At 50.7% G+C, this 27,143-nt stretch overlaps 1 protein-coding gene across 3 annotated transcripts in view; it reads left to right on the top strand.

Moving 5' to 3' along the window:
* PFKFB4 (6-phosphofructo-2-kinase/fructose-2,6-biphosphatase 4) overlaps positions 1-13,920 on the top strand; it is a 45,736-nt gene extending 31,816 nt beyond the window's left edge. For 2 of the 3 annotated variants that reach the window (XM_033206350.1, XM_033206341.1), the window contains exons 10-14: positions 5,717-5,821; positions 7,850-7,979; positions 8,081-8,143; positions 9,573-9,637; positions 11,793-13,920. In XM_033206350.1, coding sequence (XP_033062241.1) covers positions 5,717-5,821; positions 7,850-7,979; positions 8,081-8,143; positions 9,573-9,637; positions 11,793-11,852 — 423 coding nt within the window. In that variant the 3' untranslated portion in view covers positions 11,853-13,920. Of the gene's footprint in view, positions 1-3,606; positions 3,797-5,716; positions 5,822-7,849; positions 7,980-8,080; positions 8,144-9,572; positions 9,638-11,792 lie in introns of those variants that run through there. The other variant, XR_004436006.1, reaches the window with a different exon arrangement.
* The last annotated feature ends 13,223 nt before the right edge of the window (positions 13,921-27,143 follow it).

The raw sequence follows: 27,143 nt of genomic DNA, 5'->3' as shown, positions 1-27,143 counted from the left end.
CGTGGCTTGATCTGTATTATGGGTGGTTCCCATTTCAATATGAAAAGCTTTTGCTGTGGATATATACTTTGACTAATTTGAATATTACCACCCCTGCTTTTGTTTTTTTCCTTTTTTTTTTTTTTACTGTAGTAAAATACACAAACATAAAATTTATCATCATAGCTGTTTTGAAGTGTACATTTCAGGGGTTGAAGTATATTTACAATGTTATGCAACCATCACCACCATGCATCTCCAGAACTCTTTTAATCTTGTAAAACAGAAACTCTGTACCCATTGAACAATAACTCAAGCCAGATGTGTTGGTTCATAGCTGTAGTCCCAGGTACTTGGGAGGCTCAGGTGGGAGGATTGCTTGAGCTTATGAGTTTGAGGCTGTAGTGTGCTATGATTGCATTCACCAATGGCTCTTGCAGTCCAGCCTGGGCAACATAAGATACCCCATCTCTAAAAAAATTTAAAAAAGAAAAACAGTAACTTTATTTGCTACTCCCAGCCCCTGGCAACCACTTTCTGTCTTTATGACTTGACTACTTTATACACCTCATATAAGTGAATCATATAGTATTTGTCTTTTTGTAACTGGTTACTTCAGTTAGCATAACATCCTCAAGGTTCATCCAGGTTGCAGCTTGCATAAGAGTTTCCTTCCTCCCTTTTTTTTTTTTTTAAGACAGCATCTCACTCTGTCACCCAGGCTACAGTGCAATGCAGCAATCACTGCAGCCTCAAACTCCTAGACTCAATGATTCTCTTGCCTTAACCTCCTTAGTAGCTGGACTAGCAAGTGTATACCACCATGCCTAGCTAATTTTTTATTTTTTGTAGAGAAGGGAGGCTCCCTATATTGCCCAGGCTGGTCCCAAACTCCTAGCTTCAAGCGATTCTACCACCTTGGCCTCCCAAAGTGCTCAGATTACAAGTGTGAATCACTACACCCTACACCCAGCCTGAAGAATTTTCTTCTTTTTTTTTTTTTTTTTTTTGAGGCAGAGTCTCGCTCTGTCGCCCGGACTGGAGTGCAGTGGCTGGATCTCAGCTCACTGCAAGCTCCGCCCGGGTTACGCCATTCTCCTGCCTCAGCCTCCGAGTAGCTGGAATAGGCGCCCGCCACCTGCCCGGCTAGTTTGTGTATTTTTAGTAGAGATTCACCGTGTTAGCCAGGATGGTCTCGATCTCCTGACCTCGTGATCCGCCCGTCTCGGCCTCCCAAAGTGCGGGATTACAGGCTGAGCCACCACGCCCGGCCAATTTTCTTCCTTTTTAAGGCAGAATAAGATTCTATTGTATACCACATTTCCTGTATCCATTCATCTGCCAATGGACACTTGGACAGCTTCCACTTTTTAGCTATTGTGGATAATGCAGCTATGAACATGGATACAAATGTCTCTTTGAGACCCTGCCCTCAATTCGGTTGTTTTTGGTATAGATCTAGAAGTAAAATTGCCAGATCCTATGGTAATTCTGTTTTTATTTTTATTTTATTTATTTATTTATTTTTGAAACGGAATCTTGCTCTGTCACCCAGGCTGTAGGGCAAGGCGCGATCTCAGCTCACTGCAACCTCCACCTCCCTGGTTCAGGCAATTCCCCTGCCTCAGCCTCCCGAGTAGCTGGGATTGTAGACACACACCACCACGCCTAGCTAATTCTTTTGTATTTTTAGTAGAAACGGGGTTTCACATGTTGGTCAGACTGGTCTCGAACTCCTGACCTCAAGCGATCCACCCGCCTCAGCCTCCCAAAATGCTGGGATTACAGGCATGAGCCACCGTGCCCAGCCTCTGCTTTTATTTTTTTGAGGAACTGCTGTGCTGTTTCCCATAGCAGCTGCATCATTTTACATTTCTACCAGAAGTGCACATGGGTTCCAATTTCTCCACATCCTCGTCAACACTTGCTGTTTTCTTTTCTTTTCTTTTTAAATAGTAGCCATCCTAATGGGTGTGGTATTGTATTGTGGTTTTGATTTGTTATTCCTGCTTTCTGTCCATATAATTTTTTCTTTTCTTTTTTTTTTTTTTTTTAGCGACAGAGTCTTGCTCTGTTGTCCTGGCTGGAGCTCTATGGCACCATCACAGTTCACTGCAGCCTTGACCTCCCGAATTCAAATAATCCTCCCACCTCAGCCTCCCAAGTAGCTAGGACTACAGGCGCACATCACTGTGCCCAGCTAAATTAAGAAAAAAACATTTTTTTTGGCCGGGTGTGGTGGCTTATGCCTATAATCTCAGCACTTTGGGAGGCCACGGTGGGCAGATCACCTGAGGTCGGGAGTTCGAGACCCGGGAGGTGGAGGTTGTGGTGAGCCAAGATCATGCCACTGCACTCCAGCCTGGGCAACAAGAGCAAAACTCCCTCTCAAAATTTAAAAAAAAAAAATTTTTCTGCCTCCCAGGTTAAAGTGATTCTCCTGCCTCACCCTTCCGAGTAGCTGGGATTACAGGAATGAGCCACCAAGCCTGGCTAATTTTGTATTTTTAGCAGAGATGAGGTTTCTCCATGTTGGTCAGGCTGGTCTCAAACTCCTGGCCTCAGGTGATCCCACCTCAGCCTCCCAAATTGCTAGTATTACAGGCGTGAGCCACTACACCTGTCCTAAATTTTAAAAATTTAGAGATGTGGTCTTGCTATGTTGCCCAGGGTGGTCTTGAACTCCTGGGCTCAAGCGATCCTCCTTCCTTGGCCTCCCAAAGTGCTGAGATTACAGGCATGAACCACCATGCCCAACCTGTCCATATTTTTTTATGTTTTTTTCCCTTTTATTTTTAACAGTTTTGTATCATTTTCTTTAGAATAAAGAGCATGCCGGGCGCGGTGGCTCAAGCCTGTAATCCCAGCACTTTGGGAGGCCGAGACGGGCGGATCACGAGGTCAGGAGATCGAGACCATCCTGGCTAACACGGTGAAACCCCATCTCTACTAAAAATACAAAAACTAGCCGGGCGAGGTGGCTGGCGCCTGTAGTCCCAGCTACTTGGGAGGCTGAGGCAGGAGAATGGCGTAAACCCGGGAGGCGGAGCTTGCAGTGAGCTGAGATCTGGCCACTGCACTCCAGTCCGGGCGACAGAGCGAGACTCCGCCTCAAAAAAAAAAAAAAAAAAAATAGAATAAAGAGCATAGGCCAGGCGCAGTGGCTCATGCCTGCAATTCCAGCACTTTGGGAGGCTGAGGTGGGCAGATCACTTGAGGCTAGGAGTTCAAGACCAGCCTGGTCAAGATGGCAAAACCCTGTCTCTTCTAAAAATACAAAAAATTAGCCAGCCGTGGTGGCCTCTACCTGTAATCCCAGCACTCAGGAGGCTGAGGCAGGAGAATTGTTTGAACCCAGGAGGCGGAGGTTGCAGTGAGCTGAGATTGCACCACTGCACTCCAACCTGGGCAACAGAGCGAGACCCTGTCTCAAAAAAAAAAAAAAAAAAGATGGAAGCTTTCTCTGTCTTCCTCTTCACTTCCTTCTGTGCCTTCACCAGCATAATCTTTCATGTCTAAATTTCTACTAACAGTCTCTTTAAGACAGTCTAGCTTTTTATCATGTACCACAAAATTCTTCCAGCCTCTACCCACTATCCAATTTCATAACCACTTCCACATTTTTAGTTCTTTATTACAGCAGCCAGCAGCACTTCACTTCCTGGTACCAAAATATGTGTTAGTATTCAAGTGTGGTGGTGCACGCCTGTAGTCCCAGCTACTTGGGAGGCTGAGGTGGGAGGATCACCTGAGCCTGGGAAGTTTGAGGCTGCAGTGAGCCAAAGTCACACCACTGGACTCCAGTCTGGGTGACAGAGTAAGACTGTCTCAAAAAACAAAACAAAACAAAAAAACCACTAAATATAAAAATATATATATGTATTGGTTTACTAGGGCTGCCGTAACAAAGCACTACAGATGAGTGGCTTAAAATGACATGAATTGATTCTCTCACAATTCTGGAGGCTGGAAGTCTGAAATGAAGGCCTCAGCAGGGCTGTGCTCCCTCTGAAGGTGCTAATAAAGAACCTTCCTGGCCGGGTGCGGTGGCTCAAGCCTGTAATCCCAGCACTTTGGGAGGCCGAGACGGGCGGATCACGAGGTCAGGAGATCGAGACCATCCTGGCTAACATGGTAAAACCCCGTCTCTACTAAAAAATACAAAAAACTAGCCGGGCGAGGTGGCGGGCGCCTGTAGTCCCAGCTACTCGGGAGGCTGAGGCAGGAGAATGGCGTAAACCCGGGAGGCGGAGCTTGCAGTGAGCTGAGATCCGGCCACCACTGCACTCCAGCCTGGGCGACAGAGCAAGACTCCGTCTAAAAAAAAAAAAAAAAAAGAACCTTCCTCACCTCTTCCTAGTTTCCAGTTGTTGCCAGCAATCCTTGGTATTTCTTGGCTCATAGCCTCATCATTCCAATCCCACCTCTGTCCGCTGGCTGTCGTCACATGGCTTTCTTCCCTATGTGTGTCTGTCCGTGCCTTCACATGGCATTCTTATTTTTTTTTTTTTTTGAGATGGAGTGTCACTCTGTCACCCAGGCTGGAGTGCAGTGGCACGATCTCAGCTCACTGCAGCCTCTGCCTCCCAGGTTCAAGAGATTCTTCTGCCTCAGCCTCCCAACTAGCTGGGACTATAGGCGTGTGCCACCACACCCAGCTAATTTTTGTATTTTTTTAGTAGAGACGGGGTTTCACCATATTGGCCAGGCTGGTCTCAGACTCCTGACCTCATGATCCACCCGCCTCAGCCTCCCAGAGTGCTGGGGTTGCAGGCATGAGCCACCGCACCTGGCCTACATGGCGTTCTTAAAAGGACACCAATGATTGGATTTAGGACCTACTCTAATACAATATGTCCCATCTTTTTTTTTTTTTTTTTTTTGAGACAGAGTCTCACTCTCTTCCCCAGGCTGGAGTGCAGTGGTGCAATCTCGGCTCACTGCAATCTCCACCTCCTGGGTACGTGCGATTCTCCTGCCTATAGGCATGCGCCACCACACCTGACTAATTTTTGTATTTTCAGTAGAGATGGGGATTCATCATGTTGACCATGCTGGCCTTGAACTCCTGATCTCAGGTGATCCACCTGCTTTGGCCTCCCAAAGTGCTGGGATTACATGCCCCACCAACTCTTCTTTTTTTTTTTTTGAGAGAGAGTCTCTCTCTGTTGCCCAGGCTGGAGTGCAGTGGCACAATCTCAACTCACTGCAACCACCACCTCCTCTACCATGTCGGCCAGGCTGATCTTGAACTCCTGACCTCCTCAGCCTCCCAAAGTGCTGGGATTACAGGCATGAGCCATCACGCCCGGTCAGCTTTTTTTTTTTTTAAATGGCATTTGTAGAAGATGATCTTCTGTGTGTGTGTGTGTGTGTGTATATGTGTGTGTGTGTGCATCCCAAATAACAAGTGAAGTTTTCCTTCATAGTTTGCATAACAACCTCTACTCACAAGTAGTATTTTCACAGCACAGAAAAGAAAAAACACATAGCATCTCTGTATGTATTGGATGGGTGATGGATAGGTGGACAAGGCTGTCCTGGTAGCTTTTTACAAACAAGGAACCTTGATCAGTGTTCCTAGAGGGCCTCCCTCCCTGGACAGGTTTCTGTTCCCTTTGCCCAGGAAATGCCCATGAATTTGGTCTCCTCTGCTTGATGCTGCCTCACCCCAAACACCCCCAAGGCTTGTCTTCTAGGCATTGTAGGAGGTGTGATGACTGTGGTATCTCCCTAGGGCGTCTGTGAGGAAATGACCTATGAGGAAATTCAGGATAATTATCCACTGGAGTTCGCCCTGCGGGACCAGGACAAGTACCGGTACCGGTACCCTAAAGGGGAGGTAGGTGGGATTTGGGGCCGCCTGGGAGTACCACTTGTGGCTGAGGGCCTGTGGGGCTCTACAGGGGCTGCGGGGGTAGCAGAAGGGGCCTGGTCTCAGAGGCAGGCCAGCCTGAGTGTGTGGTTCGTTTCCACCCCTTCCCAGCTGTGCGGCCCAGGCCTTAGTCCCTTCCTCAGGTGTGGGGTGGGCAGTACCGTGTAGGGCAGACCTTCAACCCGGAGACCTTTGGCTCCCTGCTCTCCATTCTTGTCTTTCCCCTTCCCAGGGGTGGAGAATTCGGAAGGGCAGGGCCTGAGGTGGGGGGTCTGTGGGGTTAGGCTTTCCTGGGACCCCTATAGACAGTGCGCTGTCCCCTGGAATTCCCAGGCCAGCTCCTTTCCCAGGGAATTGTAGGCCCTTTCCAGGGTGCTCAAATGGCTGGGGAGTTGGGGAGACCATGGCAGACCTGGGACTCGGGTCTCAGCTCATTCGCGTCCCTGTCTCGGGCCTCACCCTTTGGATGCTTCCTTTTGTCACAGGCTGAGCCCATCCTCCCTGTGGCTCCAGGCACTACCCCCAGCCCTGGCACCAGACCCGGGGAGACCTTCCACTCATGAGTTGGCTACCACAAGCCACTGCACTTGTCACCTTCTCTGACAGAGGTCAGCCCCGGCCCCAGGTCAGAAACTGAGGGTCACCTTGACTGAGGCATCTCCTTTCAATTCCAGGAGGTGGCCTGGGGCAGGGGCCAAATAAAAATATCCCCCATCAACACACATATGTACACGTATATATACACATGTAGAAGCACCTCCACCCAGAAACTAGGCTCACAGGCCCCCATACTATACCATCCTTGGGATAGTATAGCTCTTGGAAACATTAATTATTCCCCACATCATGTTGTGAGGCCAAGTTCAGATTTAGAACCAACCGAGATAACGGTCAGGAGAAACAAAGCAGCTGGCTGCTCAACTTGAAAATACAGGGAGGAAATTGGTTGGGAAATTCATGTTACCAAAAGAACTGATCTAGGATTTTCTCAGAACTACCAGGAGCTGGCACAAATCACGTGTCATTCTTGCTTCCTAATCAAAGCTTGGGGTACATTCAATTCCAACTGCTGGAGGCCATTTTTTTTTTTTTTTTTTTTGTTTTTTTTTTTTTTTTTGAGACGGAGTCTCGCTCTGTCACCCAGGCTGGAGTGCAGTGGCGCGATCTCGGCTCACTGCAAGCTCCGCCTCCCGAGTTCACGCCATTCTCCTGCCTCAGCCTCCCGAGTAGCTGGGACTACAGGCGCCCGCCATCTCGCCCGGCTAATTTTTTGTATTTTTTAGTAGAGACGGGGTTTCACCGTGTTAGCCAGGATGGTCTCGATCTCCTGACCTCGTGATCCACCCGTCTCGGCCTCCCAAAGTGCTGGGATTACAGGCTTGAGCCACCGCGCCCGGCCTGGAGGCCATTTTTGAAGGACCACTCATTGTGTGCAGAAGGATGAAACTGATGAAAATCTCTAAACCTGCTGGGTCGAGAGGCCCAGCAGGGGCCCAAACCATACATTGCGGCAGGCATAGGGGGAAGATACTGGGCAGGTAAACTGAGGATAGTTCCGGGGGACCCCAACTGTTTCTGATGAGTCACACTCCAGAAAGTTCCAGGTCTTTGCTCTCTTCCCCTGCACTCTTGTTGGTGCACTCTGTTTGCTGTGGGCTGGAAGCAGGCAGAGTCTTCTCCAGTCACATGAATTCCATAGCTGAGGATTCAGTGCAGAGCCCCATGGATGGGCACTGAGGTGGACCCTGGGATGGAGCCTGAGGCCTAGCTCTGCACTCTCAATCCTACCCGAACCTGGCCCTGAGATGGGAGAGGTGGCTCCTTTCCTCAGCTGCCCACCCCCATGCCCTCAGAAGGCTAGGCTGGAGGAGGCCCAGTCACAGCTTCCCAGAATGGTGAGCAGCTGCAGAAGTACAAGGTGGCCCAGTTTCCGGGATGTGTCTGTCCCTCCCCTGGAGCCAGGCCTGAGGGACACCTCTCTGCTTGCCCTTGCAGTCCTACGAGGACCTGGTCCAGAGACTGGAGCCTGTCATCATGGAGCTGGAGAGGCAAGAGAATGTGCTGGTCATCTGCCACCAGGCTGTGATGCGCTGCCTGCTGGCCTACTTCCTCGACAAGGCAGCAGGTGCGGGCCATGCCCCGGGGGAGGTGGGAGGGTTGTGTGAGAAGGTAGGCACTGTCACCAGGTATTTCTCGTGTGCTAGCCATTCCCCTCTGTGTTTACAGAACAGCTGCCCTACCTCAAGTGTCCACTGCACACAGTCCTGAAGCTGACCCCTGTGGCATACGGTAAGGAAGCTTCCTGAACATTGACCATGGGTAGCCATGATCTTGGATCTCTGCACAGTTCCATGATTTTCTCCAAATTCCTTGAAAATTGTGTTAGGGGCCGGGTGCGGTGGCTCAAGCCTGTAATCCCAGCACTTTGGGAGGCCGAGACGGGCGGATCACGAGGTCAGGAGATCGAGACCATCCTGGCTAACACGGTGAAACCCCGTCTCTACTAAAAATACAAAAACTAGCCGGGCGAGGTGGCGGGCGCCTGTAGTCCCAGCTACTCGGGAGGCTGAGGCAGGAGAATGGCGTAAACCCGGGAGGCGGAGCTTGCAGTGAGCTGAGATCTGGCCACTGCACTCCAGTCCGGGCGACAGAGCGAGACTCCGTCTCAAAAAGAAAAAAAAAAAAAAAAAAAAAAAAGTTTGTTGTGGGGCCGGGCGCGGTGGCTCACGCCTGTAATCCTGGCACTTTGGGAGGCCGAGGCGGGCGGATCACGAGGTCAGGAGATTGAGACCATCCTGGCTAACACGGTGAAACCCCGTCTCTACTAAAAATACAAAAAAATTAGCCGGGCATGGTGGCGGGCGCCTGTAGTCACAGCTACTCAGGAGGCTGAGACAGGAGAATGGCATGAACCCGGGAGGCGGAGCTTGCAGTGAGCTGATATCGCACCACTACACTCTAGCCTGGTCGACAGAGCGAGACTCCGTCTCAAAAAAAAAAAAAGTTTGTCGTGAAAAAGTTTATGTGGCCACAGAAGTCCTCCCCAGTGACTTTGCTTACCCATTGCCTACCTGCATGAGGGGCTTTTCTACTGATTTTTCCAAACCCCTACAAGGCCCCATGGTCCCCAGGGCCTGGACTTTATTCTGGGTGCAGGGCAGCGTGAGTCCCACCCCTGCCTCTTGCTATACCGGCAGAGACCTCAGGCAACTTCTTCATCTCTCAGGTCTTAGCGCCTCACCTTTAACACAGGTGCTCTTCGGGGAATGGCTGTGAAGCCCAGTGGCAGCTGATGTCACTCCAGTGTGTGATAATGGCCTCATCACCCATCGCACTGTGCACCTGGCATGTGGTTGACTGGGCCTTGCATGGTAGAGTTGGGATGTGGGTGGTTTGGGGGCCCTGAAGACTTTGAGAGTCAGTGACCTCAGCTTAGGCCTGCTGCTCCCCCGATCCCTCTCGGTCCTGGGGTTGGGGAGCCTGGGGCCTCTGCGTGGCCCTGTCTGGGCCGTCACATACGAATAAGTATGGGTCTGGCAGGGTGTCTCGTCCTTCCTCCCGGGGCTCCCCAGAGCTGCCTAAAGTGGAAGAACTAGAGTGAGGCTGAGATGGCTGCTCCATTCCACACACCCAGAGCCCCCTCCAAGAGAAGTTTCTAGCTTCTGCGGCTCAGCTGCCTTTCAGGAGTGGGGATGGATTTGCATCTTCTCTTTGGCAGGTTGTAAAGTGGAGTCCATATTCCTGAATGTGGCCGCTGTGAACACACACCGGGACAGGCCTCAGGTAGCAGTGGGGTCACTGCTGGGGTAGTGGGGTGTTCCTGATGTGGGGGTATCCAGACTGCACATCCTTCCAGGGCCAGGCCCAGCTGGGGCACCTGCCAGAGGGAGCTTGAATCTTCTGCCAAGACTGTTGTCCTATCAGCAGGGCGGGGCCCTGGCTCTGGGTGGGGCCTGCATCAGCCCTTCCCAAGGTACCTGCCCTGGGGATGGGGAAATCCCTGATGCTGAGCCACCAGGCTCAGGAATGCCTGAGCTTGGGTGTGGTTGGACCCCCAGGACTTGAGGAGCCACAGGGCTCCCCAGCAGCTCCTTGGAGGTCTAAGTCAAGGGGGCCCTTGGGCTCAGTGAGAAAGAGGCTGGAGGCTAAGAATGAGGCTTACTCTTCCCACTTCCCATCCCTGCAGCCGAGGCCTCATGAGCCCCTTTTCTAACCACAGCACCTTTAAAAATTAAAATGGGATCATGCACTTTTGGGGAAAGGGCCATGCAGATGCTGAAGGGGCCTCCACAGGGGGTGGAGACCTTGGTCCAGAAGAGCAGTCACCACCTGTGCTCCCCAAGTGCCTTGTGGAAAGTAGAAGCTCCTCAGAGTGTAGCTCAGAACCACTCTTGGTCCTATGTGGGGTCCCTCCACAATGGTGGCTCCCTCTCCCACTGGGGCCAAGGGTAGGACCTACACTTCTGGGAGCCCTGGTCCCAGTTCCTGGAGTCCATTGCACGGAGAAGGCTCCTGGGCCTCAGTGATGCCTGTTGCCATCCATGATGGGGCCTGCTTCGGCTCTGGGTCCCTGCTGAGGGTGCAGGCCTTGGACTGGACCAGGACATCTGGCCTTGGACCTCGTAGCATAGCTGTGTAGATGTGTCCTGTCCCTTCCCAACACCACTGCCCCCAAGCAGGACCAGTTACCCTGCAGGCCTCTCTTCCCATTGCTCTGAGAGTCCGTGCATGTCTTGGCCAAGTTCAGCCCAGGCCCAATTTAGTACCCACAAGTCACAGGGGAAGGCACCTCCCAACTGGCATCCTTTGGGCCAAGGAAGGCCCAGATGGCACTGGGCCCCCAGTGCTGACAGAGTGATGGTAAGAGAGGCCCCTGGGCCTGGCAGGATGATGGTAAGAGAGGTCCCTGGGCCTGGCAGCCCTTGGGAGCTGACCCTGCCAGTCCATCACCATAGTGTGACTGACGGTCACTTTGCCCACTATGGGTGGGTGCTTCTCAGAGGCAAACTGCTACTAACCCCAGGTTCCCGGATGGCTCCCTTCCGGCCCATCCATTGGGGCAGGCTGTGGTGGAAAAGGGGTGCCTCAGGAAGCCTGCCCAGCAATAAGAATTATACCTGCTTCTACAATTCCAGGGGCCGGTCCTATGAGCCCAGGCTGTGGGCCATGGGACCCATGTCTCTCTCCCTGAAGATCTGGGCATGTCATGTTGCATAAGACAGTAGCTCAGGTCATCAGTGATCGGCTCCTGCAGGTGATGGTTCCAGGGCCCACAGCTGGGAGGAGGGCCACCAGGCTCGGGGGCACATAAGACAGCCTCAGAGAGCTAAGGGAAGTTTCAGATTCCCTGTTCCTCAGGCCTGAGACACCCTCAGCCCAACAGGCCAAGGATGGGACTGAGCTCTGCAATTTGGTGGGGGCTGTCTATAGCTGAGGGCTTCAGGAGGCCCTGTGCCCCAGTTCTGAGGGGACAGACCAGGCTGCAGACCAGGAAATGCCCTTAGGCTTCTGGGGCACCTCTGACACCTGTGTGCCCACACTTTAAACCAGGAAGGAGGCACCCCTGGGAGCTGAACCCCATCCCTGCCCCAAAAATGAGGATAAAATCCCCAAGCCAGGGTTCCTCCTCAATTGACCCAGCCCTAAGATAGGAGGAGGTAGTGGCCTTGCTTTGGGTATTGCCTGACGTGGCTGCAGTGGAGCAGGAAACGTGGTGGCATCCTCCACCGCACCTTTGTTCTATTGTCCATCCACCCGCTGTGTGGCACGAAGCTCTTGGCTATGCATTCTTAGGGAAGCTTGCGTTCTAGAGTCTTGCGGCCAGGGCTGCTACAGTGAGAATGTGAAGCCTGATGAGCCACAGTGATAAGGAAGGTAGACAGCAGGCATCTCATCTATTCCTGCCATGGAGTGAACGCTCTGTGTTTTTATTGTACAGAACGTGGACATCTCAAGACCTCCAGAGGAAGCCCTTGTCACGGTGCCTGCTCACCAGTGACCACGTTCATCCCCTGTGACCATTAGGCAGGCACTGATCTCTGCAGAGGGGGTCATTCCAGGCCCTCCAGTGTGTGTGATAGTCACCATGCCATGCAGGGATATTCTTGAAGCCACACATGGCTGGCGGAACCCAGAACCCCCGCCCCAGCGCACCTGGCTCTTTGTTGACAGTCGGCAACAAGGTTGTGCATGGCTCCTGACCTGCTGCTAAGAGTCACTTGACCAGACTGCATCTGCATGGGCTGTGCGGAGGTTGCCCAGCCCCAGATTCTTCCGGCGCAGCTCTTAGGTGTTCACTCTCGCCAGCTCAGTTGGCTTTGTGAAGTGTGAAACCCTACAATGTGAAAGGAAAGTGCTTGCAGTGATGTTCCTACTGTGGCCCAGCTGCCCAGCGTGGACCTGGTGACTCCGCAGGGCCTCTACCATCCTCTCTGTGGTCACTGCCTGAGCCAGAGGCCAGGTGTTCATGGGGCCCTGAGCTTCTGCTGCCCTGGTGAGAGGGAGAGCCCTTCCCATCCTTACCCACCAGGAACTAGAGCCCCAACCACAGCAGATGCTTCCCAGGCAGCCACTGGCCAGGCCCTTGTATCCATGTCACCCTTATTTGCGGGCATTCATGGAAGCAATGCGCTTGCTTCGGCACATTGCAATGCACAGAAATGTGCGGGCAGGGGGGCAGTTGTGGTCGCCCCTCCCCTGTTGTGCATGTACCCGGCTACTTAGGTATGCTTAGGGGAGCTGGTGGTCAGGGATGCCACTTCAGGCCTGCTCTCACAGTAAAACCACCTCAAGACAGGGCAGGCATACGAGTTACCTTCCTGGTGCACACACCGAAGTGCTCGAGGGAGAGGCTGCCGCCCCCTCTCCCCTTCCCTGGCTGTGAACACTGGCAGCCGATGGGGAGGTGGCCTCTCGCCTGTTGCTGCCCGTGTCCACACAGGAATGTACACTGGTGGCAGAGACATGCATTTGCCATAAATGATTCAGAAACACTTGTATGGTCCTGTAAAACTTTTCTGGTGTTTGTTGACTTCTGCCTGTGGGCCTGAGGAAGGGAGAAGGCAGAACCCATAGGCAGTCCCTGGGCAAGGGAGGATTTTCCCAGCCGCAGCACAGCTTTCCATTCATGTGCATGTGAGTCTGGTGAAAATGGCCTTGTGAAGTCCAGTGTCTGTCATGCCCCTGAGTTCTTTTGGTCCCAGAGAGGCAGCCTGGGCAGTCTGTTTACAGCTGGCAAACACTGGCTGGCAAGTTGTGGTGCTGGGTCAGAAAGTGTCTGGACTGGTAATCGGGTGCCCTGCTGTCCACAGGTGGACTCTGGGAAAGCCAGGCCCCTGGATCCCAAGTCCTTTGTGTCCGGAGCCTTCCCTGGCCTGTGCCTGGAGCACAGCACATCCTTCCAGCCTCCCAGGGCTTTGCAGCCTGCAGATGCCACCTGCCCCTGAGAGAAGTTAGCATCCCTGGCCCTGGCTGGTGGTCTCTCATCCTTGTGTGCTGCTCTCCTAAGAGATGTCCAAGGCAGAGCAGGGGCAGGATCCTCCTTCCATACTCATCTGTCAGAGCCCCAAACCCTTTAGACCCAGAGCCCAAGGACCATGCCACTCCCTTTGGGGCAGGGGGACTGCAGCCTTTGCTTCTGAGTCTTTTAGAGTTTCGGTGACTTTTGTCACCTGGACACACTCACTTGTTAGCCATAGTGGGTCCCCTTGGTCAGCAACAGTGCATGTACCTCTGGATGTCACCTGAGGTGAGACCACTGAGGCCTTTTCTCTCTGTGTACAGAGGGGAGTTAGGAGCTGCTGGACTGGATGCATTACAAGGACTGGGGACAGGGCAGAGGGATGTCCAGGGATCAGGGCATGAGTGGGGGCAGCCCCCCGGCCTCTGCCCTGGCATGGTCTCCGCATGGGCTGTGGCATGGCTGATTGGCTGCCACATTTCGGCCATGCGGGCTGGCGTGCCCATGTTGCAGATATTTTCCCGAGTTCCCCAGAATGGATGGTATCGAATCTCAGCCAGATGCAACACTGTGTCCAGTATTCTTTGCAATAAATACTTTTTTAAAAATAATCTTAGGTTGTGTTTGATAGCCAGTTCTCCATTTGTGAAGTGTTTTTTTTTTCTGGCCTGCTTTGTCGATGCCTGGTGCTGTGGTCTTCCTCAAAGGTCTGTGTCGGGATCCTTGGTTCAGCTTCCACCCCCATGTTCACTCTCACTGAAGAGGAATGGTGCTGCCCTGGAGTGAGCCCTGGCCTGGCACACGTGGGCAGGGGCCTGAGTCTTCCCTGGGCTGACCTGGGGTATGGGGCCCTTGGCCCTGAACAAGAGGCAGATGTGGAGGGGGCGGTGAAGCTGGAGTGGAGCATTGTTAAGGGAAGGATTCTGAGGTCCCTAGGAATGTGGGCTCCAAATGTGGCATTCTTGGGGAGGGGGCCCTGGGGGCTGGGTCGAGGATGTAGTGGCTACATGAGGCTGTGGGTGAGGGCATGCTGACCACTGTTTTGGTATTCTCTTTTTCTTTTTTCTTTTTGGAGACGGAGTTTCTCTCTTGTTTCCCAGGCTGGAGTGCAATGGCACAATCTCGCCTCACTGCAACCTCCGCCCCGGGTTCAAGCAATTCTCCTGCCTCGGCCTCCCTGAGCAGCTGGGATTATAGGCATGCGCCATCACACCCAGCTAATTTTTACATTTTTAGTGGAGACAGGGTTTTTCCATGTTGGTCAGGCTTGTCTCGAACTCCCGACCTTAACTGATCCACCCGCCTCCGCCTCCCAAAGTGCTGGGATTACAGGCATGAACCACTGTGCCCAGCCTGTTCTGGTATTTTCTTTGTCATCTGCATCTGGGGTGGGGAAGGTGGAAACAAGGGACAGGGTGTTCTTTTTCCCATACCTCAGAACATCATGGGGCTGTCCATACTTCCTGCCCTGCAGCTGGCTTTCCGGGAAGTGGGTTGTAGGGGGCCTCCTCTGTGGACAAGATGGGGCGGGGCATCGCCGGGTGCCCACCTGTGCTCCTCCCAGTGTGTCAGGGCAGAGGATGGCTATGGCTGGCCTGCTTCTGGGTGGTTTGGGTGGCCAGCAGCTATGTTTCTGCCTTCTCCAACTATGCCAAGGGGTCTGAGGGAGAGGCAGCTTTGCAGGATTCAGGTGGTGACTAACCTCCGCCTGGTTGAGAGCTTGGAGGACAGCTTCGGGGTCCTCACCTGTGTCTTGGCACTGAGTTCCTAGGGTGGACACCTGACTCTCTTTGAGGCTTCTCAGCACTTTTGGAAGAAGGTTTTGAAGATATTAGTAGAAAACAACAAAAGGAATGAAATATAACAATATCGGAGTTTTTCTTCAGGTCCAATGTTGTACCATAACCTAAAAAGGGCAATTATATATATTATTGTGTTGAGTAGCATTTTGGGTTACTGGGAAATAATAGCCATCATATAAGGTCACAGGATATTTGTTTTGTATTTTATTTTATTTTTTTTGAGACAGAGTTTCACTCTTGTTGCCGAGGCTGGAGTGCAATGGCGTCATCTCCACTCACTGCAACCTCCCCATCCCGGGTTCAAGCAATTCTCCTGCCTCAGCCTTCCAAGTAGCTGGGATTACAGGTGTGCGCCACCACACCTGGCTAATTTTGTATTTTTAGTAGAGATGGGGGTTCTGCATGTTGGTCAGGCTTGACTCGAACTCCCGACCTCAGGTGATCTGCCCGCCTCGGCCTCCCAAAATGCTGTGATTACAGGTGTGAGCCACTGTGCCTGACTGTTTTCATTTTTTCTTACACCAACAAGAATGAACTTGAAAGGATCAGATAGGCCGGGCGCGGTGGCTCAAGCCTGTAATCCCAGCACTTTGGGAGGCCGAGACGGGCGGATCACGAGGTCAGGAGATCGAGACCATCCTGGCTAACACGGTGAAACCCGTCTCTACTAAAAATACAAAAAAAAAAAACTAGCTGGGCGAGGTGGCGGGCGCCTGTAGTCCCAGCTGCTCGGGAGGCTGAGGCAGGAGAATGGCGTGAACCCTGAGGCGGAGCTTGCAGTGAGCTGAGATCCGGCCACTGCACTCCAGTCCGGCGACAGAGCGAGACACCCCCTCAAAAAAAAAAGAAAGATCAGATAATATTTGGATAGAATCAAATATTGTTGCAAAGACATAGGTATGTTTCAGCAATATTGGATTTATATCTATAAATTATATAATATTTTTTACTTGCAGAGAAGAGTGTTGCCATATTTGTTTAGACTGATCATTTCTGGGTACGCTATTGTTTAAACAAAACTATTATTTTTATTTTACTTTTGTAAAAACAGGGTCTTGCACCGAACACAGTAGTTCCACCTGTAATCCCAGTGCTTTAAGAGGCCGAGGTGGGAGAGTTGAGTGAGCCCAGGAGTTTGAGACCAGCCTGGGGAACATAATGAGATCCTATCTCTACAAAAAAAATTTCAAATGACTAAGTGTGTGGCACATATCTACAGTCCTAGCTACTTGGGAGGCTGAGATAGAGAATTGCTTGAGCCCAGAGTTAGAGGTTGCAGTGAGCCGGGGTCAGGCCATTGCAACCTGGGCGACAAAATAAAACCCTCTCTCAAAAGCAAAAAAAAACAGGATTTTGCTCTGTAGCCCTGGCTGGTTATGAACTCATGGCTTCAAGCGATCCTCTTGCCTCAGCCTCCTGAGTAGCTGGATTACAAGCACGCACCACTGTATCGGCAAAACTATTTTATTAAAAGTGAAAAATGAGGTGGGGTGTAGTGGCCCATAGCTGTAATCATTTGAGATTAGCCTGGGCAGCGTAATGAGACCTTGTCTCTACACAAAATCAAAAACTTAGCTGGGCGTGGTGGTGCATGCCTATAATCCCACCTACTCGAGAGTCTGAGGTGGGAGGACTGCTTGAGCCCAGTAAGTTGAGGCTGCAGTGAGCTATGAGTGTGCCACTGCACTCCAGCGTGAGTGACAGAGCGAGATTCTGTCTCAAAAACCAGAAAAGTGAAAAAATGGCTTTGTCGTAGACAACAAGTAGTATCTGCCACACCTGGTTTGTGGCCACAGGTCTCTTTGGAGAGATTGTGAGGAAAATGCCAGGATGAATCTGTGCTGTTTTTATAGGGCCCTCCTTAAGAGTGCATGCCCCACCTCCTTCAGGAGCCCCTGGGTTTGTAAACTGACTTTTATCTAGAAAATTGGTGAGGGCTTCCTCTCTGTTGCAGTCGAGTCTCTGTCAGTTGGACCTCACACTCTCTTGTTATATAAGTGGGACTCTACTGGCCTCTCCCTCTGTTTTGGTGCTGGGGGTCTGGTGATCAGGCCCCTATTGCTAAAGATTCCTGCAGGTTGCTAAAGATCCCTCCAGGTCTGACCTTTCCGATAACCTGTAAATCCTGCATTCCCAGTCACTGCTCCTCTCTCTCCTCCGGCAGCTCAACACTGCTGCTTGACCCTTGTCACCCTAGACTCCTCATATCTGCATTGAAATCAAGGAGCCGGCTTGGTGCGGTGGCTCACTCCTGTAATCCCAGCACTTCGGGAGGCCGAGGTGGGTGGATCATTTGAGGTCAGGAGTTTGAGACCAGCCTGGCCAACATGGTGAAACCCTGTCTCTACTAAAAATACAAAAAAATTTGCTGGGCCTGGTGGCACATGCTATAATCCAGCTACTGGTGGAGGCTGAGGCAGGAGAATTGCTTGAACCCGGGAGCTGGAGGTTGCAGTGAGCCAAGATGCGCCACACTGCAGCCTTGGCACAGAGCGAGACTCAAAAAAAAAAAAGCAATCAAGGAGTAATCAAGGAGCCATTTCAATTCTAGTGTCTCCCACTAGAATCCCTAACCTATGGAGAAGAGTGACTATGGTGCTTATTATGCACCCCCCACCAATTTATATGTTGAAGTTCTAACCCCTAGTACTTCAGAATGTGATCTTAGGTGGAAATAAGGTCATTGCAGATGTAATAAGTTAAGACAAAGTTAGACTGCAGTAGGATGGCCCCTAATCTAATATAACCTAGTGTCTTTGGAGAGAACATGGCCCTGCGAACACCCTGATCTGACTTCTAGCCCCTGGAACTGTGAGACAATACATTTTCTGTTGTTTTAGACACTCAATCTGTGGGACTTTGTCATGTAGCCATAGCAAACTAAAACTAAAGCTTTTCAAAGATGTACCCCTCAGCAAATGAATTCCCAAGGCCTTGGGGAAGGAATATCTTCTGAATCTTCAATCCAATCCCTCAATCCAGGGGATTGGTTGGGGAAAAGATGAGTTGTCCATGATAAATTCAGTCCAATATTTATTCATTTATATCTTTATGTATGTATTTATTATTATTATTTTTTTGTTTTGAGACAGAGTTTCACTCTTGTTTCCCCGGCTTACCACAACCTCTGCCTCCCGGATTCAAGCCTTCTCCTGTCTCAGGCTTCTGAGTAGCTGGGATTACAGGCACGTGCCACCATGCCTGGCTAATTTTTGTATTTTTAGTAGAGACGGGGTTTCATCATGTTGGTCAGGCTGGTCTCGAACTCCTGACCTCAGGTGATCCACCCGCTTCAGCCTCCCAAAGTGCTGAGATTACAGGCATGAGCCACTGCACCCGGCCTGTATGTATTTACTTTTTGAGATGGAGTCTTGCTCCCCTGAGTAGCTGGGATTACAGGCACCCGCCATCATGTCCAGCTACTTTTTGTATTTTTGTAGGGGTGGGGTTTCACCATGTTGGCCAGTCTGATCTTGAACTCCTGACCTCAAGTGATCCCCTGCCTTGGCCTCCCAAAATGCTGGGATTACAGGTGTGGCCACCGCACCCAGCCTCAACATTTATTTTGAATGAATAAAAATAAATACATCTTTTTTTTTTTTTTTTTTTTTGAGACGGAGTCTCACTGTGTCGCCCAGGCTGAAGTGCAGTGGCCGGATCTCAGCTCACTGCAAGCTCCGCCTCCCGGATTTACGCCATTCTCTCCTGCCTCAGCCTCCCGAGTAGCTGGGACTACAGGTGTCTGCCACCTCTCCCGGCTAGTTTTTTGTATTTTTTAGTAGAGACGGGGTTTCACTGTGTTAGCCAGGATGGTCTCTATCTCCTGACCTTGTGATCACCGTCTTGGCCCCAAAGTGCTGGGATTACAGGCTTGAGCCACTGCGCCCGGCCTGAATACCTCTTCTTAAGACTTTGGATTCTTTCCTCTGTGTTATACCAGGGAGCTTTTGGCACCGTAACTGCATTGAGTGGGATCCAGTTTTTATTCAGCCAACCAATAGATGTGTGGAACAACCCCCGACAGCTTGAGCTGGTGCATGGAATCCAAATCCTTGCTAAGTGCACCCATATTGATAAATTCAGCCCAGTATACACTTATGTTCTTATCTTCTTGGTCTAGGACTTCAGTCTGTTCCCACACATATTCTCCATATTTTGGCAACATAAAATAACAGTCTTGCAATTCTTTTGATATGTGAGCCTCCCACTCTGCTTGACTTTGTGAAAGGGTCTCCAGACATGCTGAGATCTGTCTCTAGTTAAAAGCTCTGGAAATCATAAGGAATTGGGGGGAGGGGCCATGAGAAGAGTTGGCTTCCTCTTGCAAGGTAACTCCTTCATGATGTCCATGGTGTCTTTCAGTGGAGGACACCTGGCTTCAGCAAGCAAGGGAGGTGCAGAAGAGGCTGAGGGTTGGTGGGGATCTTATTCCTCTGAATTCTTTCATGTATCTTCATTCCACTTCATTCATTAATTTCATACTTGTGGGTTTTTTGTGTGTTTTTTGTTTCTGTTTTTGTGTTTGTTTTTGAAAGAGTTTCACTCTGCCCCCCAGGCCAGAGTACAGTGATGTGATCTCAGCTTACTGCAGCCTCAACCTCCTGGGTTCAGGTGATCCTCCCACCTCAGCCTCCTTGGTAGCTGAACTACAGGTGCACACCACCACAACCGGCTAATTTTTTTTTTCTTTTTGCAGAGGTGGGGTTTTGCCATGTTGCCCAGGCTGGTCTCAAACTCCTGGATGGAAGCAATCTGCCCACCTCAGCCTCCCAAAGTGTGGGGATTACAGTTGCAAACCACTGCACACTGTCTGTTTTTGGTTTTTTTATTATTTAAATTTTTTTTGGCTGGGCGCGGTGGCTCAAGCCTGTAATCCCAGCACTTTGGGAGGCCGAGACGGGCGGATCACGAGGTCAGAGATCGAGACCATCCTGGCTAACCCGGTGAAACCCAATCTCTACTAAAAAATACAAAAAAACCCAGGCGAGGTGGCGGGCGCCTGTAGTCCCAGCTACTCAGGAGGCTGAGGCAGGCAATGGAGTAAACCTGGAGGCGGAGCTTGCAGTGAGCTGAGATCCCGCCACTGCACTCCAGCCTGGGCGACAGAGCGAGACTCCGTCTCAAAAAAAAAAAAAAAATTTTTTTTGTTGCGATGAGGGTCTCACTTTGTTGCCCAGGCTGGCCTCAAACCCATGGCCTCAAGAGATCCTCCCACCTTGGCCTCACTCAGAATATAGTACTCAGAATATAGGCATAAGCCACAATGCCTAGCCAATTCAGCACATTTATCAAGTGTCAACCATGTGCCAGGCAGTGGGGATACAGGAGTAAGCACTACCCTGCTGTCACAGAGATGATATTCTAGTGGTAGAGATACAGTAGGCAAATAAGTAAAACACAGAGTATATGAGGGTGCTGGAATGGAGGGAACGGGCATGGGAGGGGGTTGCAAGCAGGCCTCACTGAGAAGGTGACCAAGGCTGCAGGAGGCCATGGAGCATTCCATAGCCAATGCAAAGGCTCTGAGGGTGGCTATGCCCAGTCAAAAAACACAGCGAGGCTGGTGGAGCTGGAGAAGAAGAGAGGAGGAGGAGGAAGAGCAGGTCAGAGAGGTCATGGGGTACAGAATATGTGGGGCCTTGGAAATGGGGAGCCCGGGAAAGGGTTTTAAGCAGAGTGACTTGATCTGATAAGCATTTAAAAAGAACTCCTCTGGCTGCTACAGAATCAAGACTCGATCTGAAATGGGGCTAAGTGGAAGCCAGGTCACTTATCTGGAGGCTGCTGCTATGTGAGACAATGAGCTCCTGATGGAGCTACTGAGAAGTGGTTGGATTCTACATATACTTTTCAGGTACAGCCAAGTTTGGCTGACGATTGGATGAAGGCATGTGAGATAATCCCAAGGTCTAGAGCTGCCACTTATGGACATGTGGAAGCCCGTGGGGGAAGCAAGCTGAGGACTGGGGTTGGCAGCTGAAGGTGGGTTCAAGATGTAATGCCCAGCCCAGCACAGTGGTTCAGGTCTGTAATCCCAGCATTTTGGGAGGCCGAGGCGGGTGGATCACCTGAGGTCAGGAGTTTGAGACCAGCCTGACCAACATGGTGAAACCCCATCACTACTAAAAATACAAAAATTAATTGAGCATGATGGTCTGTGCCTGTAGTCCCAGTTACTTGGGAGGCTGAGGCAGGAGAATCAGTTGAACCCAGGAGGCAGAGGTTGCAGTGAGCCCAGATCATGCCACTGCACTCCAGCCTGGGCGGCAGAGTGAGACTCTGTCTTAAAAAAAAAAAAAAGTGTGGCTTGAGAAGCAGCAGTGTGAGGAGTGTGTGATGGAAGAGGGAGTGTCCCGCCCTGTCACTGAAGCTGGAGGGTCAGAGAAGGTAGTCAGAGAACTGACCACTGGATGTAGACATGCGTGTGGACTCCAGTTTCCCAGGGGCATGCTTTGTCTTGATCAGTGCCTAACTTTCACAGGAAAGACTGAGTGAGCCTGGTCAACAATGAAAAGAAAATAACGACCGGGTGTGGTGGCTCACGCCTATACTCCCAGCACTTTGGGAGGCCGAGGCAGGCGGATCGCAAGGTCAGGAGTTCGAGACCAGCCTGACCAACATGGTGAAACCCCGTCTCTACTAAAAATACAAAAATTAGCCTGGAGTGGTGGTGCGCACCTGTAATCCCAGCTACTCAGGAGGCTGAGGCAGAAGAATTGCTTGAACCCAGGAGGCGGAGGTTGCAGTGAGCAGAGATCGTGCCACTGCACTCCAACCTGGTGACAGAGCGAGACTCCATCTCAAAAAAAAAAAAAAAAAAAAAGAAAGAAAGAAAGAAAAAGACTGAGTGAGGCTGTGATTCAACCAGTATTTTAATCTGGAACAACAGAATCAGCCCTTGGGTTTGATATTGGGCCATCTCAGCCCCATGGCCGCAAGAGGCTCATTTTAGCAGAGTTGAAAAAGTTTTCAGTTTGTGCCTTGACACAGGCAGCTAACAACTTGACCTCATCCTGCCGTTCTCTTTCTTAAGCTGTTTGGTGCCATTAGAAGCAACCACCTGACACCTTAGTGAATTTCTCAGGCCATTCACGCTATTCGAAAAGGCCTTGTCTTCTGTGAGCTCAGCATCTGACTGGACTCCTTCGGTGTCTTTTTTTCTGATACCAAACTGTGTGGGGTTTTCCACACCAACAGTCATTCGCTCATTCTGACACTAGCTGATGTCCAGCAATTCAATTCACATACCAATTCCTGGAGTTAGCACGGACCCCATGGGGTCTTTGAGACTGCATCTCAAAAGAAAAAAAAAAAAGAGAAAGAAAACTAGGCTGGGCGTTGTGGCTCACCCTTGTAATCCCAGCACTGTGGGAGGCTGAGACGGACAGATCACTTGAGGTCAGGAGTTCCAGACCATCCTGACCAACATGGCGAAACCCTGTCTCTACTAAAAACACAAAAATTAGCTGGGTGTGGTGGTGCATGCCTGTAATCCCAGCAACTGGGGAGGCTGAGTCATGAGAATTGCCTGAACCTGGGAGGTGGAGGTTGCAGTGAGCCAAGATCATGCCACTGCACACCAGCCTGTGTAACAGGGCAAGACTGTCAAAAAAAAAAAGGAGAGAGAGAAATAAAAAATTAATAATTATTTTTAAAAATTAGTCCTCACCAGGAATGGTAGCAGATGCCCAGGAAAATGGGGGTGTCCGACTGGTCATCTGCCTGGTTGGAGCTAAAAGCAGTGGAAGTCCAGCCCCGAGAAAGGAAAGGGCTCTGGCAACTTGTGGCAGGCAGAGGAGACCCAGGTGGTAAAGTCACTGCTGGTGGCGTTGCACGATAAAAAAAACTAAACGTTTAGTCTTAGTTCTCCATTCCTCACACAGAGCGCTTTAACCCCTTAGAATTACCGTCCTTCTGATGCAAATGAGATGACTCCTAGCAGAGGGCCACTAGATAGCTTCAGGATATAGGCCTGAAAGACCAAGTAAGTTTCCAGGCATAGTGGCTCACGCCTGTAATCTCAGTACTTTAGGAGGCAGAGGCGGGTGGGTCACCTGATGTTGGGAGTTCGAGACAAGCCTGACCAACATGGAGAAATCCCGTCTCTACAAAAAATACAAAAAGTTAGCTGGGTGTGGAGGTGCATGCCTATAATCCCAGCTACTCAGGAGGCTGAGGCAAGAGAATCGCCTGAACCCGGGAGACGGAGGTTGTAGTGAGCCGAGATCGCGCCACTGCACTCCAGCCTGGGCAACAAGAGTGAAACTCTGTCTCAAAAAAAAAAAAAAAAAAAAGACCGGCCGGGCGCGGTGGCTCAAGCCTGTAATCCCAGCACTTTGGAGGCCGAGACGGGCGGATCATGAGGTCAGGAGATCGAGACCATCCTGGCTAATACGGTGAAACCCCGTCTCTACTAAAAATTACAAAAAAAAACTAGCGGGCGACGAGGCGGGCGCCTGTAGTCCAGCTACTCGGGAGGCTGAGACAGGAGAATGGCGTGAACCCGGGAGGCGGAGCTGCAGTGAGCTGAGAGCTGGCCACTGCACTCCAGCCTGGGCGGCAGAGCCAGACTCCGTCTCAAAAAAAAAAAAAAAAAAAAAAAAAGACCAAATAAGGATAAGAGTTTTGGAACTTTCAGTCACATCTCCCAAACTCTGGGGAAGGGAGGGAGGCTAGAGATTGAGTTCAATCACCAATAGCCAATGATTTAATCAATCATGCCTTTGTAATGAAACCTCCATAAAAACCATTAAATAGTGGGGTTTGGCAGCTTCTGTGCTGGCGAACACATTGAGGTGCAGGGAAGATTGGTGTGCTCGGAGATGACATGGAAGCTCTGTGCCCCCTCCCCTCATACCTTACCCTGTTCATACCTTCATTTGGCTTGTTAAAAGAGAAAATTACAATGAATTTAGTTATAGAAATAATTGGCTTTTATTCACAATTCATGAATAGGGCAGTCTCCATTCTACATGAGACTTCCCACTGGGCAGTAGCAGAATGGTGGGTTTTGTAAGGGGGAACAAGGAAACAATACGGGAAAGGTGGTTGATTAACATCAGTTTACTTCAGGTTACTTTCTCGTAAGGATTAAAATAGAGGGGACTCCTGACCCAGGATTTTCTTCCTGGTCACTTTGTAAGCCAGGGACCTCTGCCAGTAACATCCTGTTCAGGCCTGGCTCAGACACACAACCTGCTGCAGGAGACAGCCCACCCACTCAGCACCCCCAGACCGAGTCTGGCTTACACACGGTTCCCTGTGCATGGTTCCCTGTGCACATGTTCCTGAGTTCTTGTCCTGCACCCAAGAAGAATGAGGATGCACTGGCATTTGAAGAGTGAGCAAGGCGGGGAGTTTTATCGAGTGAGGAAACTGCTTTCAGCAGAGAGCGGACGTGGGGGTGGTTCCCCTACCCAAAGGCAGGAAAGTCTCCCGTGTGGCTGGGTCTAGGGCCTTTTATGGACTCAGAATGGGGAGTGCATGACGATTGGTTTGTGAATCTGCAAAAAAGGTTAAAGTGAAGACACCACTCTAAGGTGGGCACGACAGTGTAGAAAACCAATTGTGAAAGGGTAGGTCTATGTAAAATAGGTGAAGGATAGGAATCAATCAGAGGAAAGCACGACAAATGGGAAGACCATTCTCAATCTGGTCTGAGGATTTAATCTGTAGCTTGGCTTTCAGGCTTTAAACTGTCTTCAGCTTGGAGGTGGGGTTTCACTGGGGACCCACTCCTCTTTGACTAGGCATTTGGCTGCCTCCTGCTGCTATCACTTCCTTATTACACTGGCTCAGATAAACTGGTTTTCAGGAAAAAACTGGTCTATTTTGAGATCTGTTTGCTTTCTTTCTTTCTTTCTTTTTTTTTTTTTTTTGAGATGGAGTTAGCTCTTATTGCCCAGGCTGGAGTGCAATGGCATGATCTTGGCTCACTGCAACTTCCGCCTCATGGGTTCACACCATTCTTCTTCCTCAGCCTCCCAGGTAGCTGGGACTACAGGCACTCACCACCACACCTGGCTAATTTTTTTGCATTTTTAGTAGAGACAGGTTTTCACTGTATTAGCCAGGATGGTCTCGATCTCCTGGCCTTGTGATTGGCCTGCCTCAGCCTCCCAAAGTGCTGGGATTACAGGCATGAGCCACCGTGCCCGGCCTGTGCCCAGCTAATTTTTGTATTTTTAGTAGAGGCAGGGTTTCACCGTGTTGGCCAGGCTGGTCTCAAACTCTTGACCTCAGGTGATCCGCCCACCTCGGCCTCCCAAAGTGCTGGGATTATAGGCATTAGCCACTGTGCCTGGCCCAAACTGAAACTTTAAGAAAGCAGGCCAGGCACAGTGGCTCAGGCCTGTAATCCCAGCATTTTGGGAGGCCGAGGCGGGTGGATCACCTGAGGTCAAGAGTTTGAGACCAGCCTGGCCAACACGGTGAAACCCTGCCTCTACTAAAAATACAAAAATTAGCCGGGTGTGGTGGCAGGTGCCTGTAATCCCAGCTACTGAAGAGGCTGGGGCAGGAGATTCGCTTGAACCTGGGAGGCAGAGGTTGTGGTGAGCTGAGATTGCACCACTGCCACTACACTCCAGCCTGGGTGACAGAGGGAGACTCAGTCTAAAAAAAAAAAAAAAAAAAAACCTTCAGTTTGGCTAGGTACAGTGGCTCAAGTCTGTACTCCCAGCACTTTGGGAGGCCGGGACAGGCAGACTGCTTGACACCGGGAGTTAACTTGAATCCAGGAGGTCGAGACCAGCCTTGGCGACATGGCAAAACTCCACCTCTACAAAAAATACAAAAAAATAGATGGGCATGGTGGTGTGTACCTGGAGTCCTAGCTACTCAGGAGGCTGGGGCAGGAGAATCACCTGAGCAAGGGGAGGTCAAGGCTACAGTGAGCTCTGGTCATGCCACTAGACTCCAGCCTGGGTGATGGAGCAAGACCTTGTCTCAGATAAAAGATAAAGTTTCAGTTTGATCATGTGGCATTTAGCATGAGTGACTCCATTTTGATTTGGTCTGGTTTGCTGGGGGCTACTGCAGGAGTTTAGTCCAAACAATGGCTCCCATAATTTTTATTTAACAGTTGCTCCTTCTGTGGTTAGGGGAGTGCTGAGAAAAACAGCAACAGGCTACTCCTCAGTTACATCCTTTTCTTCCTTTATAATAAACCAGTAAATATAAGTAAAGTGTTTTCATGAACTCTGTGAGCTACTCTGGTGAATCACAGAACCTGAGGAGGGGGTTGTAAGAACTCCTAATTTATAGTCAGCCCAGTCAGAAATACAGTTGGCCCCCACCGGACTTGTTTTTTCGTCTGTGTTTTATTTTGTTTTTTCTTTTCTTTTTTTTTTTTTTTGAGACGGAGTCTCGCTCTGTCGCCCAGGCTGGAGTGCAGTGGCCGGATCTCAGCTCACTGCAAGCTCCGCCTCCCGGGTTTACGCCATTCTCCTGCCTCAGCCTCCCGAGTAGCTGGGACTACAGGTGCCGCCACCTCGCCCGGCTACTTTTTGTATTTTTTAGTAGAGACGGGGTTTCACCACGTTCTCCAGGATGGTCTCGAACTCCTGACCTTGTGATCCGCCCGTCTCGGCTCCCAAAGTGCTGGATTACAGGCTTGAGCCACCGTGCCCAGCCTTCTCTTTTTTTTCTAAGGTTTTTTTTTTTTTTCCTTTTTGAGATAGAGTCTTGCTCTGTTGCCCAAGCTGGAGTGCAGTGGTGCACTCTTAGCTCACTGCAACCTCTGCCTCCTGGGCTCAAGCAATCCTCCCTTGTAGCTGGGACTATAGGTGTGCATCATCACGCCCAGCTAATTTTTGTATTTTTTGTAGAGACAGGGTTTCGTCATGTTGCCCAGGCTGGTCTTGAACTCCTGCGCTCAAGAGGTATTTGCCGGCCGGGCGCGGTGGCTCAAGCCTGTAATCCCAGCACTTTGGGAGGTCAAGATGGGTGGATCACGAGGTCAGGAGATCGAGACCATCCTGGCTAACCCAGTGAAACCCCGTCTCTACTAAAAAAATACACACACAAA

This window comes from Trachypithecus francoisi, unplaced genomic scaffold (assembly GCF_009764315.1).
Source record: "Trachypithecus francoisi isolate TF-2019V2 unplaced genomic scaffold, Tfra_2.0 Lachesis_group0, whole genome shotgun sequence".
Classification (NCBI taxonomy): domain Eukaryota; kingdom Metazoa; phylum Chordata; class Mammalia; order Primates; family Cercopithecidae; genus Trachypithecus; species Trachypithecus francoisi.
The sequence above is the reverse complement of the archived record's forward strand: the minus strand, read 5'-3'. Positions and strand labels throughout refer to the sequence as shown.